Source organism: Megalops cyprinoides, chromosome 1 (genome assembly GCF_013368585.1).
Source record: "Megalops cyprinoides isolate fMegCyp1 chromosome 1, fMegCyp1.pri, whole genome shotgun sequence".
Lineage (NCBI taxonomy): Eukaryota > Metazoa > Chordata > Actinopteri > Elopiformes > Megalopidae > Megalops > Megalops cyprinoides.
The window spans coordinates 54,364,416-54,388,086 of record NC_050583.1 but is presented as its reverse complement, the minus strand read 5'-3'; the positions used below and the strand labels follow the sequence as shown (position 1 = coordinate 54,388,086).

At 49.1% G+C, this 23,671-nt stretch overlaps 1 protein-coding gene across 6 annotated transcripts in view; it reads left to right on the top strand.

The window, feature by feature from the left end:
* LOC118772585 (serine-rich coiled-coil domain-containing protein 2-like) overlaps positions 1–23,671 on the top strand; it is a 72,711-nt gene that overhangs the window by 5,019 nt on the left and 44,021 nt on the right. For all 6 annotated transcript variants that reach the window (XM_036521063.1, XM_036521072.1, XM_036521053.1 and 3 more), the window contains 2 exons: positions 19,473–20,847; positions 21,444–21,646. In XM_036521063.1, the coding sequence (XP_036376956.1) occupies positions 19,515–20,847; positions 21,444–21,646 (1,536 nt within the window). In that variant the 5' untranslated portion in view covers positions 19,473–19,514. The remainder of the gene's footprint in view (positions 1–19,472; positions 20,848–21,443; positions 21,647–23,671) is intronic.

Sequence of the window (23,671 nt, the reverse complement as noted above, 5' to 3'; positions counted from 1 at the left end):
AGTCTGCCATTTCATGGCTACACTGTTGCGCACAGTGTGGATGATAGTTCAGTAATGCACGGATTAAGTAGTTGTTGTCTAGCCAGGGCAGAATCTGGTGCAGGACCACTGTGGAAGTGGAGTGGGCAGAGCAGGCCATGTTTGGGGAGCTTGGGGGGGGGGGGGGGGGGGGGAGCTGGTAATCCATAAACTGCAGCCCAACGGCTTTAATCGCCAGAGGAATGTGATTAACGGTTTCACTGTGCTCGTTAACGAGATTAACAATTAGCTGTGGCTAATGCGCTGTGCGGCCGCAGAGAGCGGCATGGAGGGGGCGGGGTGGGGGTTTGCGCAGGTGCTGGCCTGCAGCAGTGTGTCCACGTGGCCGTTGTTGGCTCGGGAACGGGCAGATGGATGCTTACACATGCTTGGCCAGTTAATGCACCCCCTCGAGTCCGTTTTCGGGGCTATTGTTGCAGGATGGATGGTGGCACTTCAATCCACTTGAAAATGACTTTACTTCACCCTGCTTTTGGCAGTGGGGACCTCACTGTGGCTCCAGGAGAGTACTTCCTTGCTTGTTATGTTAGCACTTAGATAAAGAAATGTTATCAGTTCAGTGTTTGTGAACAGTTACACATAAAGGGGAGGCAGTGTAGCATAGTGGTAAGGAGCAGGGCTTGTAGCCAAAAGGTTGTCTGTTTCATTCACTGTTGGGGCACTGCAGTTGTACCCTCATGCATTGTACTTAACCCAGAATTGCCTTAGTAAATATCCAGCTGTACAAATGGATAACATTGAAAAAATGTTACTGACAATAATGTAAATGCAATGATCTGCCTGTGGATCTGAATGTAATGTAAAGTACGTGCCAATGGAGCGTCATGTGTCAGGTAAAACCCGAGCGCCTCCACGCTGTCCTCCCCAGCGACTCTCCGGGTCTTTGTGTTTGTGGCCCCATCATGAATGCAGTCTTAAAAACAGTGGGCTCTTCATGTGTTTTAAGCAATGGACTGTTAAATGACGGACACTTTAAACACCTGAGATGCGTTATTGGCCTGCCGCCAGTGTTGTTAAAAAACACCCGATGAATAATGAATAGCCTTGCCCTAAAATGGGCCATCTCCCCCCAGCCGCTCTGCGTGGCGCTTCCAAGCATTTGGTATCAATGTATAATTCATTGTCTTTTGTGCTGGGCCCTGCTTGGTGCTACGTTGGGTGTGGCTTTTTGCCGGAGCTGCAGTCTGCGGGGATGGTTCAGTTTAGCCCTAGGCTTGCAGAGCCCGGGATTGTGAGCCCCTGCATTAAAGAGATGGAAATCAGGTAAACATTCCCTATTTGCGTATGGCTCCCTGGCAGCCACAGGCAGTGGGGAGCTGCTCAACAGAGCAGGTAGAATTCAGCACTGAAGGTCTTTCTGGTGCTGGCAGGACATCAGGCCATCGTCCGCACGACGTGGTCATCAGGATCCGTGGGCCGATGCATATTTTAAGTTTCATCTCGGATTCCCCAGGCCAGCCTGGAGGGCAGTCTTCACGGCACTACGATCCGCTCCTCCTACTGCTGCAGTCACGGGTGAGCACTGCTTGCTCTACAGCAAGCCCATGTCTTCCCCCTGCCCTGAGCAGAGGCGTGCACAGCACCCCGCCGTCACCCTCTGAAGGTGTAATTGGGCTGAGGGCTCTGTCAGGCGGCTCATTACAGAGGAATGCTGGCATTAGCACGCCAGGCTAACGGCCACACAGCTTGGCAGTTAGCCTCAGCGTGGCAGTTAGCCCTGTAGCTAAAGGTAGTTGGTTGCAGACGGAAGTCAGGCCACACCTTGTTTAGTTTAGGGGAGGGTGAGCCCTTGTGACCCGGTGTGCGCCGGCACACCCTCGTACCCCTCCCTCCCCCTGTTGTCTCAGCTGGAGCCTGGATGGCCTCTCCATTGTCTGTGTGTTGGTGAGGCCTTTGTGATGTGTTTGTTTTGATGGCAGGCAGCTGCCGAAGCTTTTGAGCGGCCACGGTGTCTCCGTCTGCCCTGGCTTCTGCTAACGGCTGTTGAAAAGAGTGACTTTCATTTGGTATTGTGCTGAACTTTAGGGTCTATTTTTCAGGGTTTTTTCAGAGAAAGGGTGGTTACCCACGGCAACTCTGACCCCTGGTTCACCCCAACATCACAGCCCCTCTTTTTACCCACATTGTCCCAGTTTGCACCTATCTGCTTCTGTGGAGCATGTCTGCAAACACACGCACACACACACACACACACACACACACACACACACACACACACACACACACACACACTCACCTATGCACATACACAGAGACAGTTTAAACACCCAGAGGCATAAGCAGATGCTCTTTTGGGAATGCACTAATTCTCACTGTATGCTGACTAACATAAAAAACAGTCTATTATTCCCATTGTCTGAATAAAGTAAACGTGATCTTTCACACACTTCTACTACAGTGGTATTGACACAGCCTGACACTCTGTCGCCACCAAGCACACAGTATGTTCATATTTGTTGACCCTTACCCTAGTGTGGCTACATGCACGCAAAACATGCGGCGACCGCAAAAGCTGCTGTAAGCCTCTGCCGTTGCCTGGTCCAGACCATACCAGCATGGAGACAGGACTGCTGGGATTGAGTGCCCCAGGAATGCTATTTTCTCTCCCTCTCTCTCTCTCTCTCTCTCTCTCTCTCTCTCTCTCTCTCTCTCTCTCTCTCCCTCTCTCTCTCTCTCCCTCTCTCTCTCTCCCTCTCTCTCTCCCTCAGTGTGTCTTTGTTGTGCATAAGGAACAGGAAGCGGTGTGACCCGGAGGGAGAGCAGGCCGCATAACGATCGGTCTGATCTGGGCGGAATCGAGAGAGAGGAGGAGAACAAGGCCGGGCCAGACAAATGGCTCCCTTTGTCCGCGGCCAGTGAAGGGGAGTTTATCCGCCAGTGGGGGAACGGCGTGTGTCCGTGGACGCGGCAACACAAGGAAGGCATTGTCCTTTGGCTGCTGTGACCCCGGAGGAGGTGTAGGGAGCCGCGGAGTAGGTTTAAAACCAGAGCGTTCTGCTGCGGGGGGGAAGCACAGAACCCTATTGTTATGGATTCCCTATTGATGGTATTGACTAAAGCACCCATAGGAGAAGCGTGCAGGGTGGCTTACATGTCATGAGGGCGACCCTGGCCTGGGTTGCCGTTTCTGGGCTTTGGGGCGTGGCGCATGACTGCCTCCGTGGCCTTGATGCAGCCCTTCTGGGGGGTAAGCTCAATGCCAACTGCGGTGGACAGCTGCGTGCCTCACTGCCGACTGACTTCTCATCACCTCCCTCAGGCTCAGGGAGGGGCCAGACTCTGTGTCTGTGTGTGAGGGAGAGACTGTGGGTGTGTGTGAATGAATATATCTTGTGTATGTGTATGTGTTTATGTGCTTGGGAGTGCTTGTGTGGATATTGTGTGTATGTGTTTATGTGTTTGTGATTACGTGTCTGTGTGTGTGTATTTATGTGTTTGAATGCCTGTATCTGCTAGTTTGTATGTTTGTACTTTTGTGTGTGTGTGTGTGTGTGTGTGTGTGTGTGTATGTACACTTGGGCGACAGTGTAGCGTAGTGGTAAAGAGCAGGGTTGCTGGTTCAATTCCTCGCTGGGGCACCCAGAATTGCCTCAGCAAATATCCAGCTGTAAAATGTATACCATAAACTGTGTAAGTTTCTCTGGATGAGAGGGTGTACTAAATAATAATAATGTAATATAATATGTGTGTATATGTGTGCATATAACTGTGTGTGTGGTCCATGTCTCTGTACATCTGTATAGCCCCGGTGTTGTGTTTGGAGACTCCAGGCTGCCCGGTCTTACTGGGTGAGAGCTGTTGGCTGTGTGTTGCCCAATAAGAAAGAGCTGTTTTATTGCATTATATAATGAGCTGTGCTTGTTAAAACGGTCATCTCTGCAAGTGCCAGTGCAGCTGCCACAACTGATGAACGGACAGGCAGGCTGAACGGGGGTGGGGAGTGGGTGGGGGGGCTGGAACAGGGATGGTGGCCTCCCTCCTTTCGTAAACCTGGGCCACATGGGGAAAGTTCTAAACATGCATGCAAGAGTGCAGTCATGTTCATTACCATTATCATGTTTCGTTGACAGTAACTTAATTAGCCTGATTATCTTTGCTCTCTTTTGAAGCAACTTTCAAAGGTAGAATTTGCCAGTGACCCTCCCCCTGGTTGTGCAGTTCCTCGCGTGTGTCTTCGTGGTCCGAGAGAAATACAAGCCATAAAGTGGAAGAGATCGATGTGCGGAGCGGTTGGGAGGGCCCACAGCGCACAGCTGTCAGGTTTTATGACAAAAATAGCTTTACCGACTTAATGGATCTATGCTGGACTGCTGGTCTTGAGGCCCAGTGCAAAAGCCGAGTATATTCCTGTGATAGTCACATGAATGTGAATAAAAGGAGAAGGATATGGTGTCATGGACTTATAAACAGGATATGCATAGAGCTTATTGTCTGCGTAGAGCAAACAAACATGGAAAACATGGATTAGCTGGATTTGGTACTAAGTCTGGGACAGCCTATGGAACAATCATTTTTTTATCATATTTCATGACCGATAACAAAGTGTGTTCACTGATTTTTTTTTTCCCTTGTAATTTTTTAAAATCAAATTGCCTGCATTTTTACTCAGCATAGTGGGAGCAGATGAATTGCATATTCCATTGGCCCACAGCTTCATGAGCTCAGATCTCACCTTTGAACTTATCATGCCTCTCAACATGTTTGCATTTGTTGTGCTGGATTACAAAATGCAGCAGTTCATTAGCGGACTAATCCGCAGCGGTTGGCTACTGTTTCCCTTTCACCTCATTGTGTCTTGCAGAAGCATGTTGGCTTGCCTCTCTGTTCATTTTAAAGGCTCCATTGATGCTGTTCTGAAGTAATTAAGGCATTATTGATAATTCCATGTTAAATATTTGGTGAGTATTTAGTGATAAGAAAAAATCTGGAAATATTTGATTTTTTTTCCCATTAAGGCAGAAAATGGCAGCTGATCCACACCGTAGCTGATTACTCTGCCAAGATAATCCGTTGATGGCAGTAGCTTGTTGTGGAGTGCTGGCTGAAGGCCTTCTCTTACCTCAGCTTCCGGCTCTCCCCTGGAGCAGGGAGAGTGCTTTCGCTCTCTCAGGAAGTGGGGGGTCACACATCAGTGACCCTGGAATTGGCACCGCAGCCTGCTGACCCCCTCCCCTTGGGGCACTGACCATCTGCCCCAGTGAACAGTGATGTCACAGTCACTGAGGCCTGGGTCCTCTACATAGTTCACTGGGTAAAATGATTATGTATTAGTGCGGCAGCCTGATGTAGTGGTAATGAGCTTGTAACCAAAGGGTTGCCAGTTCCATTCCTTGCTGGGGCACTGCTGTTGTACCCTTGAGCAAGGTAGTTAACCCAAAAATTGCCTCTAAATATCCAGTAAATATACTAAATATCCAGTTGTATAAATGGATAATATGTAGAATTGTGACCTATGTAAGTCACTCTGGATGAGAGCATCTGCTGCCAATAATGTAATGTAATGTTTTGGGCTGTGCCCAGTATTGATCCCTTGCTGCAGGGAGAGGTTGTGTTGGTATTTGCTGTTGCAGTCCCACCTGTAATTACCTGTTGGAAGAGGAGAGTGGCACCGCTTATTTTATGACAGAAGGGCTTAGCGCTCTCTCGGCCAATCAGAGCACAGCACTGTGCAGTGACTGCGTGGCAGGCACATTCTGAAGTTCACCGCCGACATGCCGGTACACAGCACTGTGATTCAGACAGGATTCCTGAAAGGTCAGCTGTATGCAGGGAGGGAAAACGTTAGTGCTGTTCCTCCTCACGTCATAATATTGAGTGATAAAGAGGCACTGCACTTCACTTTACATAGTGAACTGTCATGTAGTTACTGATGTATGGTAGTATACTTGGCTTCCCTTGTCTAGTCAGGCTGCACAAGTTAACTTGTGGTGGGGCTTGAATAGTGTTATGCTCACACTCACTGGTCTGGGAGTGTTGTTAACCTGGTCTGACACTGTTGCTCATTTAATCTGAATGGATTCGTTTCTATTCAGGTGTGCTGGAGATCACTCTGGATAAGATCATCTACTAAATGAATGTAATGTAATGTAACTGATTTGATGTATTCAGAGTTTCAGTGATTGGGGATGATGTTACACAACATGGCTATACAGTAAATCACAATCACTCTTGCTCCTCTTGTGTTTTCTGACTTAACCGAGCATGCTTCTCGTCTGTGTTCTGCCCCAGCTGAGTATGCTCCTTCCTGGTGGTCTTGCAGTGAACTCGGTTACCCCTGGACAGCAGTGATTGATCTAGTCGATGGGCTACCCTGGCTCAGCCGAGCAGCGGGATCAGTAAACACATAAACAACCGCATACCATCGCATTCCGGGTCATCCATTCTTAGCGCTGGGAGCAGAGGTGGAACTTTAGCTTGTATGGCTCAGTCAGCACTTTGGACTTGCGTGTGAGAGTTCATAGTCTTGGTCAGAAATCGAAAAAGTGTTTCTCGTTAATCTTTTGCAGCGCAGCTGCGAAGAAGCTGGCCAACGCTTCTCACAAAACAAAAGGACAGAAGGAACAAGCTTAAAAAAAAAAAAAGTAAAATGCAAGCAGCCTTGGACACAAGTACCACAAACTGCTCACAAAAATATGCTTCCAGTAAAAGCCACACCCCTATATTCAAGGTGCCTTAGGATTAGGCAGGTGTGGCCCGTTAACCAATGGCTGGCTTCACATGCATGTCAGACAATCACATTGACAACAGGCAAACAGTTAATAATTAACAGGTATCGTTGCAGTTGATGAGATATGATCTGCTATTGGTAGGTTTGAATTGGATAGAAGAAAAAGGGCCCTTGAACATTCACCATTTAAATGACTGATACAAGCTAACAGTTAATAAACATTCATTATATTTTTTACATTATTGTCATAGGTCACAATTTTTCATGTTACCCATTTATACAGCTGGTTATTTACTGAGGCAATTCTGGATTAAGTACCTTGCCAAAGGGTACAGTAGCAGTGCCCCACATCAAGCAATCACGTTGACAACAGGCAAACAATACACAATTGATTGTTTGCCTGTTGTTTGCCTGATTGGTTTTGACACAATTGATGAAATATCCTCTTCTATTGGTAGGTTTTTATTGGATGGAAGAAATAGGGCTCTTGAACATTTGCCATTTTAACAATTACCAAACTCAAATTCTGTTTCTAAGGCACAGGTGAAGGCTCACCTTCACAGCAACAAAATGTCAAGGCCAGGTGAAAAATTGAGGGTTGCAGTTTGAGGCTGTTTCTTGGATCGAAAACAGTAATCAGTGCTGACTGTTTGTCCCATTATTTGTGTTATTTTTACTGACTGGCAGCAGGGTTTTCATATTTTTGAAGGGTGTGAATAGAGGGAATGCTTTTGTGGTAGCGCAGCCAGGGCGGTAGTGACTGGTTGCCTGTGGCTTAATGGGTGCGACTGCAGGTGAAAAGCACTGCACTTTCAGACACACAGGGCTGCCAGGCTTCTAAACTTTGTCTCTAGCCTGGTGTTTCTCTCACCATGTCTCTGCCACATTCCGGCTCTGTGTCCACCTGTGTCTCTGTTCCTGTGTGTCACACTGTATTCCTGATCTAGTATCTGTCTGTCTGTTCCCTGTCTCTCATTGTGTCCCTACCTTAGCATATGACTGTGTTTCTCTATCTGTCTCTCTGTTCCTGTGTCTCTTGGTGCATCCCTGCCCTAGTATCTGTCTCTGCCTGTCTCTCTGTCTCTGCTCCTGTGTCACTCCTTGTCACGCCGCTGCTATTCAGTCTGTAGCACGCTCAGTGAGCCAGCAGGCTCTCTCAGTTTCTTGACCCTGAAAACAGAGAAACCCACCAGAGAAACCAGGTCACCGCTGGGACGCTTGATGTGTGACGGCCCCGCAGTCAGACAGCTCTGTGTCCCAGGAGGTCTGGGGCCTTTGTGTGAAGCACGCCAGGGTCTCCCAGCATCCTTCGCTCCGGCTCCACTCCGGGCGGGGCTCTGACGGAGACGGGCCATCAAATATTAAAAGCCACGGTTCTGAAAGCCGCGTGGTGGAACCCTGCCCTGTCCCAGACGCGGGAGAGAGGCACGCCTCCGACGGCGACGGGGTCGGTCGGCTCGCTCTCAGCCCTAACACATCCTGTGCAGTTCAGTTTCAGTGGCAAGAGCTGGGAATCTTATCTGAGGAAAGAAAAAGCTTTAAGGTAACGTTTTACATCACTGAATGCCGGCCTTGGGGGGTTGGGGGGTGGGGCAATTTACGTTTATGTCAAGAGCTGTCCTGGGAGTTGGAGCACGGTGTAATGCGGCCCTTTTCTGTTCTTTAATTTAATTAGCGTGAGCTAACGATCGGCGCGGGGCTGCTCTGCTATTGGGTGAGCGGGTGGCTCTGTCAGCTCACTCAGTAAATCTCCCAGAGCCTCTGGGAAAAGCGCAGCTCCAGCAGGTGTGTAACGAGGAGGCTGCCGATAGCGCGATTGATCTGGGCTTTTTACGGTGGCCCTCGGCTCCTGCCCTACTCTGTAGAGTGGCTGTTGCCAGGGCCCGTTACTGGGTGTGGTCCATAGCTGAGTTAAATGTCATCATCCTTAGAGCGATGCGCAGTGTGTGGGCTAGCTTTTGTGAGTACAGGGTTAGGCTCTGCATGTCTGCTGTCTTTCACCTAGCCGGTCACATGGGACAGAGAAGAGGAGGGCTCTCAGAGGGGCTGGCTCTGGTCTCTGTACTTCCCACCCCTCTTACTCTGTCTCTTACTCTTTGTCGTTATGCTTCTCTTTCCTGCTTTTTCTCTCTTTCCCTGAACAGGCAGCAGGCAAGGTGCTCCTTTCCCTTCTCTGTTCCAACTGTGGATGACATTTGCCCGCACAAGTCCTCCACCCTCCTCCCAGTTTTGTGACATAAGTGTGGAGTGGAATTTACATGGGAGATCTGCTCAGCTCTTGGCTCTTAGCCATGAGCAATTTCTGTGTTTCTGTATCAGAGGCGGTGCAGTGTCTGTGAGGTGATATTCTGTGGTGCTAATTGGTTATTGTATTATTTGTAGTCAGAGTGGCTTGACATTTCGGTGCAGTCAGGATTTTGGGTAAGGACCTGAGCAAAAGTAGGGTTTGTAATAATCTCTGACACCAGTGTGGGGAGGGAGGACTAATTGACTGCTCTTGTGTCTGCCCATTGATCTGTGAACCGAGTACCTTAAAAACACATGGTTTGATAATGATGAATGTTGGTGAAATGATTAGGCTAGATTTTGGTGGAGGTGTGTACTATATAGAGTGCTACTCTGGTTGGGATATGTATAACCTTTTAAGAATTTAAGTAATAGATTTTACATTTAAGAATGAATTGACTTCGGGGTGTTGGGCAATGTGTGTGTGTGTGTGTGTGTGTGTGTGTGTGTCTGTGTGGGGCTAAATTAGCACAGAGATGCCTGTAGCATGATAAAGCATTTCTGGTGGAAAGGCATTAGTCTTCAGCAGTCTAAAAAAGGCTGAATGCGTCTCTGAATGTTACATATTAAGCAGATTTGTTGTGCGACTTCCTCATTTCGGAGTGGAAATCCCAGGCCACAGAGGGGCGGACCCAGTCCCAGAGGGCTGCAGTGTTCAGCGGGTTTATTCTGTGTCAGCTCTTGTTACATCTGTCATGATACGCTCATTAAAATGGAGGTTTGCAGATACTTGTCACGCTACTGTCCAATTTTTGGTGAGGGAACTTAGATCGATTCAAATTCATGCTTTGATTTATGAGTGGAAAATCCAAATATGCCACAATATGGGAACAACCTGCATGATGCACGATGCGAGGTCATCACAGGAACACCTCCAGTTGCTCTTTTATGCGCTCATCTCAAACAGCTGAAAGTCACTTGCTCTCTCTTCCTCTCCGTGTCACACCCCTGCTCTTTTCAGCAGTTTAGCTAATTGTTTATCCGCTTGCACAAACCACCAGCTCCTCCCCCTGTGCTTCCACAAAGCAATGTAATGTTTGTTGCTTTCAGAGATATATTACATGACATTATTGGCATTTAGCAGACACTCTTATCCAGAGCAACTTACATAGGTTATTTATTTATTTTTTTAACAAGTTACCCATTTATACCGCTGAATATTTACTGATGCAACTATGGGTTAAGTACCTTGCCCAAGGGTACAACAGCAGTGCCCCAGTGGGGAGTCGAACCGGCAACTTTTTGGTTACGAGTCCTGCTCCTTAACCACTATGCTACACTGCCGGCTATAACGATGGACCCATAATTTTTAGAAGAATACACTTCATGAGGGTGGGAACATATCTTGGCCAGCATCAAATTGCATAAGCCAGACTCGCCCAGACTCTGGACCATGCTTAAATGCTCCAGGATTCAGCACTCTATAGTACCATTTTGGGTTCACTGTAATTCGTGTCACGTAAATTGAGCTGTCGATCAAAGTGTGAAAGCAGCCCAAAACCTGCAAGAATACAGTACCAGTCAAAAGTCTGGGCACACCTGATTAAGATAATGGGAAACATGCATTCAAATACATTTTGATCTAAAGGCTTTTCTTAGGCATCAACTTCACTATTTGTATTTGTCTATGTATGAATTTCTTTCCCAAAAAATTAATGAAAAGAATATATTTTTGGCTACTTTGAAGCATCTGAAAATTCTTCCTGCATTTACACACCCCTGAGTGCTTCCGCAGTGTTGGAGCTCTTTAACTGGCTTTTTAACACGACCTTCAATAAATCTCTCAAACGGAGGTCCTCCAGCAGCTGTTGTGACATGGGAATTTCCTCTCCAGGGGAGTGACTTTGGCTTGGTGGGTCTTGTTGTCCTCAGGCGGGGATCACTCAGTGCGAGGAAGCGGCACACGCACCTCTCGCACGCATTGCCGTCCCTCAAAGAACACAGCGGACCGGAAGCGAGGGTTCTGCTGCATTGCATTTAGTCTGAATTCAGTCCCTGCTCTCCAGTGGCAATAAGCAGCAATCAGGAACTCCCTTTTCACTCAGCTAACCTCTCGCTCACAATGCCAGGGCCGGCCGCAGCCTTTCCTGAATCCCCCATCCGAGATGGGCCGTGACATACATTCAGCGGTGACATACATTCAGCAGGCAAGCTCACAGAGCGTGCTTTGATTCGCCGTCCCTGTGCGCTTGAAAGACGCCCGTCTCTGATTGGTTTTTGCCCGTGGGCCGTTGGCGTGTTTGGCGGGTCTGGCTGCACTTTGCTGCTTTTGAAGAATGGCGGTCTGCAGTTTCTGTCTGTGGTGATGCTGTGTATATTTTTGCGTTGGATGGATTGATGTGTGTGTGTGCGCGTATGTGTGTATTTGTGTGTCTGTGTGTTTATTTGTGTGTGTGTGTCTATGTGTGCGCATGTGTGTGCGTTCATGCGTGTGTGCATGTGTATGTATATGTGTGCGTGTGCGTGTGCGTGTGCGTGTGCGTGTGTGTGTGTGTCTCCTGAGCTGAGACTCCATGATTGCCAGCCCTTCTTCTGCTCCCCCTATTCCGCATATAGCCCTGTGATGCCTGTGTCCTGCCCTGTAATTATCCTTTGATTAATGCTAAATAAAACTATCCACACAAGTGCGCCAGCAAGCACGAACTGCTGCACCCAACAGAGATGTGCTTTTAGAACTTCATATCTGAATATTTTATGGCTCTCTAGATTGAATATTCCAGCAATCAAAAGCCACAATTTTTCTCCAAGCTCCAATCTGCAAATGAAAGTCCAGTTTCCTTATGTATAAATAATTCACTGCATTCACACTTTCACGCAGGAAAATGTATGTCAGTGAACTACATTATTTTTTTGCAGGGTTTTTAGGTTCTCTGCCAAGACTACTGATAAAAAAAATATTTCCAGGTGTATGTAAGAATACAATTACTGAGACAACTAGTTATATCTTGGTTGAATATTCAGACATTCATTCTCATCCCTTGTACTGAAGATTATCCAACAATTTGTCCTGTCTAGTTTTACAGAGGTCTGGAACCTTTGTTTTCTCTTGTAACCCTTATGTCCTGGACATAGCTCACTCTGTAATTGCCTGTCCTTGGGTCGGGGGGCGGGGGGGGGACCAGTTGTCCCCTGTGGTGAGACACATACTTTCAGAGATGATGAATGGGAGTGCATGCTGGGATGAACTGTGGTGGTCGAGGGGGCTCCTCTCTTCGTTCGGTGCCCTAGATCTGATCATCAGTCACGCCTCTCCGCACCAGAGGAGACGGTGTCTGTGTGACGCCCCGCCGCTGTGTAAGGTGACAGTCAGTGACAGATTGGCATGGCGACAGGTGCACGTCGTGGCCTTATCTGGTGTCCCTTTGCTTAAATGATATGCCACGGGTGCGTAACATTATCTGCCTATGATCTGACACAGCAGGATGTTGCCCAGCCAGTGCAAGGTTGTTTGGGGTGGACTGGATGGGCAATTATGATAATGCATATTCAGGATGATTGTCATTGATGTGATGCATAGGACAGTTGTGTAGTGGTAAGGAGCAGGGCTTGTAGCTGAAAGGTTGCTGGTTCGATTACCAGCTGGGACTGCTGTTGTACCCTTGGGCAAGGTACTTAACCGGGAATTGCCTCAGTAAATATCCAGCTGTATATATGGATAAAAATTGTAAGCTACATGTATGTAAGTCACTTTGGATAAGAGCTAAATGACTTTTTATTTGCAGAATAATTTTGAAGTGCTAATGTGTTTTGTTGCCTAGCTGAATTTTGCAGTGTTAAGATTCAAGTGCAATGTTCTTGGGAAGAAATGTACTACCTAGCTGTCACTAAATAGCTAGCATAAGAGCACAGTCACCACAGTGTCTGTCCAGCTACATAACATTTTTATAAGCTTGGTTTTTGATGACAAAACCCAGTAAAAAGGTAGATTGCCGACCAGCTGCTTGCTCCTTTGAAAATGTTTTGAGAATGCCAGATGTACAAAAATCCATAGAAAGTAAAACATCAACCAGCCACAAGGGTTGTCACTGTAAAGCACATCGGGTACTTTCAGACCAGCCGCTTTCTTTTTGACCACTCAGCATAATTACCGGCTGGCTAGATAACTAGCTTTTTCAAGGTCAGTCAGTTCAGTAACAGTTCAGTACACGGCAGCAGAGAGCTCATGCTTTGAAGCTCCCCCCCCCCCCCCCGGAATTAGCTTCGATGCGTATAAAAGTTGTAAGAAATGTTACCGTTGGTGGGTACGTTATGAAACTGAGGACTGATCCTCTATGCATGGGTGAACCGCTGTAGTCCTTGTGGCCGCCCTCTTGTGTTGGAAGTGCCAAGTGGAGTTAGAGGACTTGCACTAAAGAGAGAGCTGCTGGTTCATCTCTGCATGCCTGGCCCTTTCCCTGTATTTCAAAGGGGTGGATGTGCCTGGTGGATATATCGCCTCAGTGCACTGCTGGTCAGCATGCTTTGTATTTAGATGTGATGGAAGAGGCAGTCTCGCTCAGATCTCGGTGCGCTGGCTGGCTCGGAGCGCAGGAGTTATTCGGAGCAGTCGGCCTGGAATGCAGACACGAAGCGGCTGACAGATGGCGCGCTGCTGGCGGGACCTTTGCTCATCCATGTGGGTGACATGTGTCTGTGTTCGTGTGCATGAGCGTGTCTTTATGGTTACCTTATTATCTTACTTCTTTGTGCATCAGAGAAGCACTGCCTTTGTTGGGGCTTTTAAGGTTGATTTGTTAAGAGCCGGCCTGGCATTCGGACTCCTGCTTTATTTGCATCGGAACAAACAAGGTGGGTTTAGTGTAAGGTGCGGCAGTGTGGTGCAGTGGTAAGGGGCAGGGCTTGTAACTGAAAGGTTGCTGGTTCAATTCCCCGCTCAGGCACTGCTGCTGTACCCTTGGGCGAGGTACTTAACCCAGCCTGGGATAAATGGGTAACATGTAAAGTTGTAACCTATGTAAGTCGCTCTGGATAAGAGCGTCTGCTAAATGCAGGTAATGTATTGTAAGGATGCACTTTATTTCTCACATTGCAGGCTGAAACTTTGCCACATTGCTAAAATGTCCAGACACCATGAGAGAACACTCTGAAGGGTCCTGCATGAGAGCTGAAGAAGGTCATTGTGAGCACTACACAATGCATTAGCGAATGCGTGTGAACGTCCCACAGTTATCATTTGAGATGCCATTATTGTGGTTTGAAATTCAATTTGACTGTTAAAAATAAATCAAGTATAGAAGATTAAACCCAGGAAAAGAGGGTCAGTGTGCGCAGTGGCGGTGTGCTCAATGTTGTTGCAAGTCCTCGTAAACAAAGGGGAGAAAACAGCAGTTACAGCTATACCGCACGCAGCATGAGGTGGCTGGTATTTTAATAATCCACAGTGTGACCAGCTGAGCACAATATGTGGGTTTATTATGTTCGGAAAGCAGCCCCCAGGTGCCCCCGGAAACACGCCGCGTGACTCGACACAGCGGCCTGGGTGGGGGAGCGTGTCGAATGCCCGTCTCTGATCTCCGATCAGATGCCTCTGCGCTCCCTTTGTTTCTCGTGCCAGCGCAGTGCGCGCTATCTGATGTGACTGTGTGGCATGATTACCCATGCGGATAGGGAGGGGGGCACCCAGCATGCCTGTTGTTGTTTTTGTTGTCTTTGAAAGGCCTGGTGATGTGCTTGGCAGGGTTGCCAGATATTCGCTAGCACATCATCCTGGGGAGGATTTGGCGGGTGGGAGGTTTTATGACCCTCAGATTTCCATTTATTGAGGTTACTCGGTGCCCTGGCTGCGAGGAGCTGTCCTTTGAGGCGCGCCGTGTCTGGCCGCTCAGAAGGCCTGATGACTAAAAATGCATCACGTTGGTCGTTTGAAGATCAGTAGCAGTCGCAGGGTTGAGTGTGACGTACCAGCACACTGCCGCACACATCGGATTAGATCAGCGTGTGCGATCTGTGCAGGGAGTGGGGTGGGGGTGGGGGTGGGGGGGTGCACCATGGAAATATGACCGAGATGCAGCTGGAACCGCACAGTGCCCATCCTGGCTGTCTGTAAACGTTTCCTGAGCTGCTTGTGGCGGCTGACCCGATCAACTGACGGAGGGGGAGATTATCTGGGTGGAGAACAGATACCCACGCGGCGTGGTGGGTCTTCTGAGGCGGTTCGGTGTCCGGCGGGTCAGCGGGGGCTGGACGTGGGTCACTGAGGGCGACCGTTAACGTCGGCAGCTGCTCTCATCAGCTCAGTAGTCATCATCCGCACAGCGTGGATGCCAAAAAAAGCTTTATCTCAATAAAAGCCGGATTTTCTCTCCCGCCTCAGATACTTTTCCAGATTTAGCAGAGAGATGTGTTGGTAACGGTGGCATTGCGGTAGGATTGTTTTGGCCAGTCATGTGGAATTCCACCCACAGGCCGGGCGCTCTTGTCCTCCAGGTGTGTCTGTGCCCTGGATGCAGGAAACCGCTGTTCCATGCACAGATGCAGATGCAGACACATACATAAACACAGAGATGCACAAATGCATGCATACAAACACACACACACACAAAAACACAGATACACCAATGCAATCATGTACATACACAGCCACACAGGTGCATACACACAGACTTATACACAAAACACACAGGTAGACACCTGCACTGATAGATAACACTTACACACCCAAACGCATATGAGAGCATCGGCAAACACGGGCGCGCACACACACACACACACACACACACACACACACACGTGCACATGCGCCAGGCTCTAGGCTCTAGACTCTCTCTGCCTCCATGCCCGCAGGCCGTCGCCCCCTCTCTCCTCGCCCCTCAGTCATGGGGCCCCTCCGTGGAGCGGAGCCAGGCTCCCATTGATTGCTGAGTGCACCCTTCTCAGCCTCGCACAGTCCATGTCCACACCCCGTGAGCTCTGCGCCTCCGCCTGTTTATTTCAGCTTGGAAGACCCTGAATAGCACTTGCTGCTGCTCCCGCCTGGATGGACGACGGAAAAACTTCCCTGGTGCTCACAGGGCAGAGAGCTGCGCGGAGAGTCTCTCTCTCTCGTCAGTTAACTCTGAGATTACATTACGTTTACATACACATTCATATTTACGCTCTTGTCCAGCACGACCTACACAGGTTACAGTTTTTTACATCGGTATCCATTAATACTGCTGGATATGTACTGAGGCAATTCTGGGTGAAGAATGGGTATTTTGCCCCGGGGGTACAGCAGCAGTGCCTCAGTGGAGAATCCAACCAGCGGGGTTGCGAGCCCCGATCCTAACCACTATGCTACACTGCTGCTACAACGAGGTGGTACACAGTAGCAGAGCACCACAACCAGGCGAGCTGGGTGTATGAATCTGTATAGGAAGCGTTTGAATGTATGAGTGAGTATGTGTCTGTGCTTGGGATCACGTGGTTTTGTGCTTGTGCGTCTCCCTTGTCTGTCTGTGTGTACTCTATGTGAGCATTAAGAGCACATCCTGTGTGCTGCTGATGTTTGCATTTGAACTCCCTGCACTGCGGAGAAACCTGCTGGACAAGCCACCTACCCCAGGACCAGAACAACAAAATGGCTCTTAACCCTTTTAGCGCGTACGGTCACACCGGTGTGATTAACCCTTTTGCGCGTACGGTCACACCGGTGTGATTAACCCTTTAGCGCGTACGGTCACACCGGTGTGATTAACCCTTTTGCGCGTACGGTCACACCGGTGTGATTAACCCTTTCGCGCGTACGGTCAAACCGGTGTGATTAGAACACTAGAATGGAAAAATTTTAGCTAACGTTAGCTTTGAGGACACAGAGATTTAACATTACAAAGTTCAGCAAATGCGGCAGTGAAAACTATGCGAAGCTTAATAATGCTAATCAAAACATCTTGAACCATGTAACGTAACACGCACACTACATAGCATAAAATAAGTCTCATACAGAAGGGTTTGCAACAACTGTAGTGGCAGTGTAGCATAGTGGTAAGGAGCAGGGGTTGTAATTGAAAGGTTGCTGGTTCAATACCCTGCTGGGGCATCGCTGCTGGGCAAAGTACTTAACCTTGGTACCAACTTCTTCCAAGTTACCTTAACCTTATTGTCTCAGTAAATATCCAGCTGTATAAATGGATAACATGTAAAAATTGTAACCAGTGTAAGTTGGTCTGGATAGGAGCATCTGCTAAATGACAGTAATGTAATGTAATACAACAATTTTGGTGAGTGTCTCCAACATCTGTGCTCGGGCCAGTAGTTTTAGGCTTTCTGGTTCTTATCTGGGACACAGGGGCACGTGCTGAGAGGCGGACAGGGAATGGGGACAGATTTCAGTGACAAAGCGCTTTCCTCTCTCCCCCCTCATGGGTAAATGGTTATCCCAGCTCAGACGTAGGGACATGCACACAGTGACAGGACGGTGACACTAGAATGTGTCACTAGAATGCTGAGATTTATTCTCCTCACTTTCATGCCATTTAACACCCGGAAGTTATTTCTGTTGAGATCGTAACAATTCTCCAAAATTCTCCCACCGTCTGTATAATGCTTCAGAACTTAATATTGTATTTATATTTATGATATTTTGTGAAGCGTTTGTGATAAATCTCAAAGCCTGCTGAAGGCCCCAGCTGGAGGATTTGAACCTGCAGACCTCTCGTCAGCTCCTGTTTTTGCTGTGTAAAGACACAAGGAGATACAATACCATGCTGTCTTCTCTTGTGAATCACAGATGCTGGGGTTTGAGTAATTAGAGGTTTAATTAGCATTTGGCATTAATCACGCCTCTCTCAAAGTGACTCTCACCTTCTGGAGTGAAGACCCGACAGAGTACCAATTAGCTGTCGGAGCATTAAGTAATTAAGTTCACCCCTGGTGTTTGCAATAAAGAAATGAAAGACTGGAATTATCTTTGGGGACATCTGCAAGGTATAAGACAATATCTGTTTAAGTCAGTTTTGATTTATGTTCTGGTTGTTAATAAAGCCCACAGAAGCAGCTATTCCCGGGTCACGCTGTTGCTTCAAGCAATGGAGAGAAGAGAAGACTCCTTCAGCGCGGAGCCGACTCCTTAAACTCGTGCCGTCTAAGAACAGCGGCCCCTGTCTCGCTCCACCCTGATCTGGGACCGGCCCCGTCTGCAGGCCCGGAGCCACATGGCACACGGTTGGCAGCGCAGGGCATTGTCTATTGTGAGCCTTTCACAGGAATGGCGATTGTTCCTCAGCTCACAGCTGTCTGGTTTGTTTTGTAGTGCTCTAGTGCTCTGAGTTCCCTTGTTCGGGTGAACGGCGTCTCCGAGATCTAAATCACTCAAACACGGCGAGTATGCAAGGAGCGTGGCACATACCGCACATAGCTGTAGTGCAACAATTGAATGACATGCAGTTGTATGTATGCAGGGAAAGATTTATGGTGAGATGCGCCAGGGCTGCAGTTTAACATATTTTGGTGGGCGGGGCAGTCAACTTTAAAGGACCTGCTGGATGGATGTGGTCGCAGCAGGGATGCCGTGATTGGCTGAGGCGCGCTATGAGGACACCGGGTGTGGCGTGTTTGCAAACGGTGTAGGTCACAAAGCCCTGACAGTTTGGTTAAGCAAAAAAGACCACAGAGCAGCCATTCATGGCTGTTGTTTTCTGTTCCGCTGTCCTCTGGTGGAAAGGAACGAGGCAGACTTGCGTCACCGCTAGCAGCTGATGCACGCCCGTTCTGAACCGCAGCGGTCTGGCGCAGTCAGAGCAGAAGCGCCGTGATTGGCCGGTGTGTGCTCCGACGAGACCGGGCGTGATGCTTGTGGTTAGTCGTGTCGGTTTGTGAGATGCCGGGGGTGTCTGTGTCCAGACATGTCCGGACTCCCACGCGCTGCTGGCTGCCGGCAGTCACAAACCGATGAGTGCAGCCACGCCCAGTCATAGCACACATTGCACTGATGCAGGTGTGCTGGCAGAAGGCTCTCTTTCTACCCAGTGCACCACTGAGTGCAGATAATGATTTAAAACTGCCTCTTGGGCTAGTATTTATGGCTTCTTCATCCTGCAAGGAAGAGGTTTGAATGTGCACACGATATTAATGAAATAGCCCATATTTTGAATAGATTTTTAATAAAAGTAATTTGCACTCTATTTCAGCCCGCAGCTTAGAACGTACAGGAGCATGAGTCAGAATTTCAGTAACTACATTCATAAAAGGTCTGCATAGCATTTGTCATTAGATGAGGCTGAAAATTCAAGCATTTTGGCATGCAGCCTTAATCAGTGAAATCGTGTTACTGCATTGAACTCTAAAACGTAATCTCTCTCTCTCTGTCCCTCCTCCTCTGTGTGTCTTCATCTCTTTGTCTCTCTATGTCTTTCTCTCTGTCTCCTGGTCTCCTTCCCCCTCTGTGTGTCATCTCTCTCTCTCTCTCTCCTTAATCAGCCTTAATCAGTGAAATGGGGTTCCTGGGTTGAACTCTAAAATGAAATCCCTCTCTCTCTCTCTCTTTCTTTCTTTCTCCATGCAGCTCTGTCCGCCCTGCTCACATCAATGACCCAGCTGGCAGCTGATGGAAGAGAAGGCACTCAGCAAGCCCACCATGGTCTCCAGGCTGCCTAAATTCGGCGCCCGCGCCCAGGGTGGCACGAGCGCGCTCCCCAATGGGACGGCCACACCTCTGCAGAGCCAGGAAGGGAAGGGGGTGGCCCCGGGCAAGCCGAATGGGGTGGCCCGTCTGCCCTCGGCCTTCTCTCTGAGGTGGAAGAAGGGGGGCGGAAGCCCCACGGAGGGAGCGGGGCCAGAGAGGCAGGGGGAGGAGGGAAGGGCGGGGCTCCGGGCTCAGCCGCAGCAGCAGGCTCCCGCGGCCAGGGAGCTGAAAAAGCCCTCCGCCCCCGTTAGCAAGGTCCGCCGGCCTGCGCCGTCAGCCAATCCCACCGCTCAGAGGACAATCCCCCAGCCGTCCAGGACGGGCCCGCGGGGGGCGTCCGCACAAGCCCCCAGACCGGTCCTGAATGGCGTAGCCTCGCGGTTCGGGCTTGGCCTGCAGCGGACGGGCTCCAACCCGGATTCTGGCCCCAGTGCCGGCACTCACGGCGGGCTACGGGACGGCCTGTCCCAGTCCACCGACAGCCTGAAGTCCCTGTCCTCGGACAGCATGGTGCGCTCTCAGAGCTTCACCCACTTCAGGCAGCTCCCCTCCCCCTCCGCCCAGCCCATCACCCGCTCCTTCTCCCTCAACAGGGCGGAGCTGGCCAGGCCGCCGGCCAGCGGCCTGGTGCGTACCAAGAACCAGCTCCTCAAGCCCACCTCAGCGCCGGGCGCCCAGTGCGGCAAGAGCCCTGCCGCCCGACCCGGAGGGGGCGCCCTGAAGAAGCCCCTGCTGCCCAGCTGCTTGCCCAGCAAGTCCCCGGCTCTGGCCTACAGGCTGACCCGCCCCTCCCTGGTCAAGCAGGCACGCCCGCTCCTCGCAGGGCAAGCTCGGGGGGACCAGGGGGCGAAGGGAGGGAGCGGGGACTCCGTGGAGACGTCACCAGGCACGCCGGACCCTCCCAGCCAGGCGGAGAAGCTTCCGGCTCCGGAGATCCACCTGGAAGAGCTGACATCACACCAGGAGGTGGAGCTCTCAGCACGCTACCTGGGGGAGGGGCTGGAGGACATGTCGCTGTCTTCCACCTCCTCCCTGGAGCGCAACGACACCAGCGAGGAGTACATGGACGACTTCGATAACCTCGGAAACGGCGGAGGCATGCTGCTGTTTCCCCCCCACGACGACGGGGTCTTCCAGACCCAGCCTCACGCGAATGACAATGCCCCCACCAACGGCGAGCGCACCGCGCCCACTCAGACGCGCCTCTGTAGCTTCCTGACGGACACTGTGGACTGGGCAGGGAGGGCACTGGGAGGTGAGCTGCCTGCCAGTGATAATGTGTGAGGCTGTATGTTATAACATGGGAAGCGATTACGTGAGGCTGCGTACAGCAGTACAGCAGCTGAAGTGATAATGTGTGAAACTGTGTCCTGTGTAAAGGGGAATTATATTAGGATGTGTGCTTCCTCAGTTGGAGTGATCATTTTTGAGGCTGCATACAGCAGGATACCAGTTGCAGTAATGATGTGTGAGGCTGTGTGTTATGTAAGTGGGAATTATAATGTATAAGACTATGTACTGTCAGTTGGGAGTGATTATGAGTGAGGATGTGTGTTATGTCATTTGGGAGTGATTATGTGTGAAGATGTATGCTATGCCAGTTAGGAGTGATTATTTAATAATGTTTGAGGATATGTTTGTGCTATATCAGTTGGAGTGGTAAAGTGTGAGGCAAACTGTCACTTGGAGTAATAATGTATCAATCTGTGTGCTATATCAGTTGGAGTGACAATATATGCGGCTGTGTGCTATGTCAGTTGGAAGTGATTATGTGTGAGTTTGGGTGCTATATCATTTGGAGTTTGGATGAGTCATACCCGTGTGCCATGTCCCCTCTTTTGTCCCCCGTAGGAGGTAAAGAGGACCATGGGATTCTATGTGGCCATGACGATCGGTCCCAGTCCCCAGAGAGGGACCTTCCCCACGGCTCCTCGCTGGACCTCTCCCCCTCAGACAGCTCGGGAGGCACCTACATGTGGGATGAGGAGGGGCTGGAGCCCCTGGGCACCACCATACACCCCTGCGGGAGCTACGACTCTGATCTCAACAGTCTGGTCAGTCTTCACACACACAAACACACGCACACACACACTCACACTCACACTCACACCTGCACACAAAGATACTTTTCACCATTTAAATGTTGCAGCATGTTAATGATGTTTACTGTTTTCATGGAAAAGCAATAATATTAAATAATGCAGTGAGATTATGGTCAACCAATTGTCTGCCTAGGTCCTTATAGAAGATTTAAAATGATACTGTCAACTTAGTCTTCGTCTGTATATGAGAAAGCTCATTCAATAGTTTCACTGCTGAGGTGCTGCCAGCAGGGGGCAGTCCTATCAAGAAGTGACTTCTGGAACAAAAGTCTGGTGGGAATACCTTGCTTGAGTATGAATCTCAGGTAATTTACAAGTTGTCTGACCAGTCAGTTTTCTAAGGCATGTAATCATGGCTATAGAATGTGATTTGTGGAAAGCGGGATCTGTCATTTTGCTGTAAAACACCCATTTACAATTTTATAATTGGCTTTTACTATTTGATATTTGTATAGAACTGTTTCGTTAATGTAAACAAGACAGGAAATAGTCCTGGTCCTGGCTTTTGTAGTGCCCCACTCCGCCTCAGCGCCAGACCTGCTTTACTCTCTTAATTGCTCCTGCCTCTGACAGTCACCACCAATCAGGAATTACAGGGAGCAAAGTTTCCTGACAGAGGGGAAGCAGAGCAAGAGGTCAGGGCCTATAGCGCCTCCCTGTTCCCCTTCCCCAGAAAGCACACCCCTGTGGTTCCTCAGAGTCTTACTTCCACAGCGCTTTTAATACCATGAGTGACTGGGATTTGAGATCTAATCGGCTTTTCCTCGCAAGGTTTACAATCGGCCTTGGAACTGTTGACCTAATGGGGTGTTTGTTGGATAATGGGAACAGTGTAGAAACTGCAGTATGTTTAGGGGGAAAGGGTCGTATTTAGCCTTTTTCTTTGTGTTTGCGTGTGTGCATGCGTGTGTTTGTGATTGCTCCTGTAGCCCCCATGACTTGCCGTGGTAAGTAGAGCTGAACATTTTTTCAGCCCCTTGCTGCTTATGTTTGAGAAAACAGCACATAGAATTGGGAAGCAGAACACAGTACAGCTGTTGTATTGCCGTAAATGAGCCAATTTGAAAGCTTGTTCTACTGATAACTTAACGCTTGTTTGCGGCTAACACACGCTTAATCGTATACTATGATTCCGTTGGTTCCGAGGGTGGAATCAATAGTCTGGTGTTTTCTTCAAAAGTAATGTAATTTAAACATTGCTTTCATGCTACCTCCTCCGTATGAGGGAAACCCTGGAGAAATCAATCGGTTGAGGACTTGTACAGAATTGCATGCTGGATCTCAGGGGTTACATTACATTGCATTGCATTTACTCAGACATGGCTGTTTCTGTATTTTGCTGCTTTATTTGGCCCAGTTTGTTTCCACGATATTGAATCATTTGCTCTCTGCTTTACTGATATTCCCCATATAAGGGACTCCTGTGGACTGTTACAGTAACCCTTTAACCACAACGCACTATTCGAGGCTCCTACGCTTTTGACAGTCGGACCACTCCTGTCCAGTGCTGGTCACACAGCACACCTTCCAGTGTGCTACGCTGCTGTGTTTGGCACAGTGGTACCCCCTGCCAAAGGTAGGGGGTACCACTGTGTAGGTGTCCCAATTCCTGGAAGGAATAGGTGCCCCAAGTAGTAGGTGCCCCAATTCCTGGAAGTAGGCCGTTGTTTCTGTCAGTGGAAAAAATCAGCATCTTCCAGGATGTTCCTTTGCCGTTGCCCTTGGTGGTTTCCCGTAACAGTCACGACATCCATTAATTGCAGTGGTGAAATGGATGCTGATACGGGATTAGTCACAGACGGGATGACAGTGCATTTATTGCTGCTGTACAGGGGACTTTCAAATGCCAGACATGCTCGTCCTTGTTACTTCTGTCTGTCAGCTAATGAGCCTCCCTAGGTAATGACATATGGATTTTAAAACAAAAATATCTCATTGTCTAATATCTAATTCAGTTCTTCGCTGTATGCACCCAGA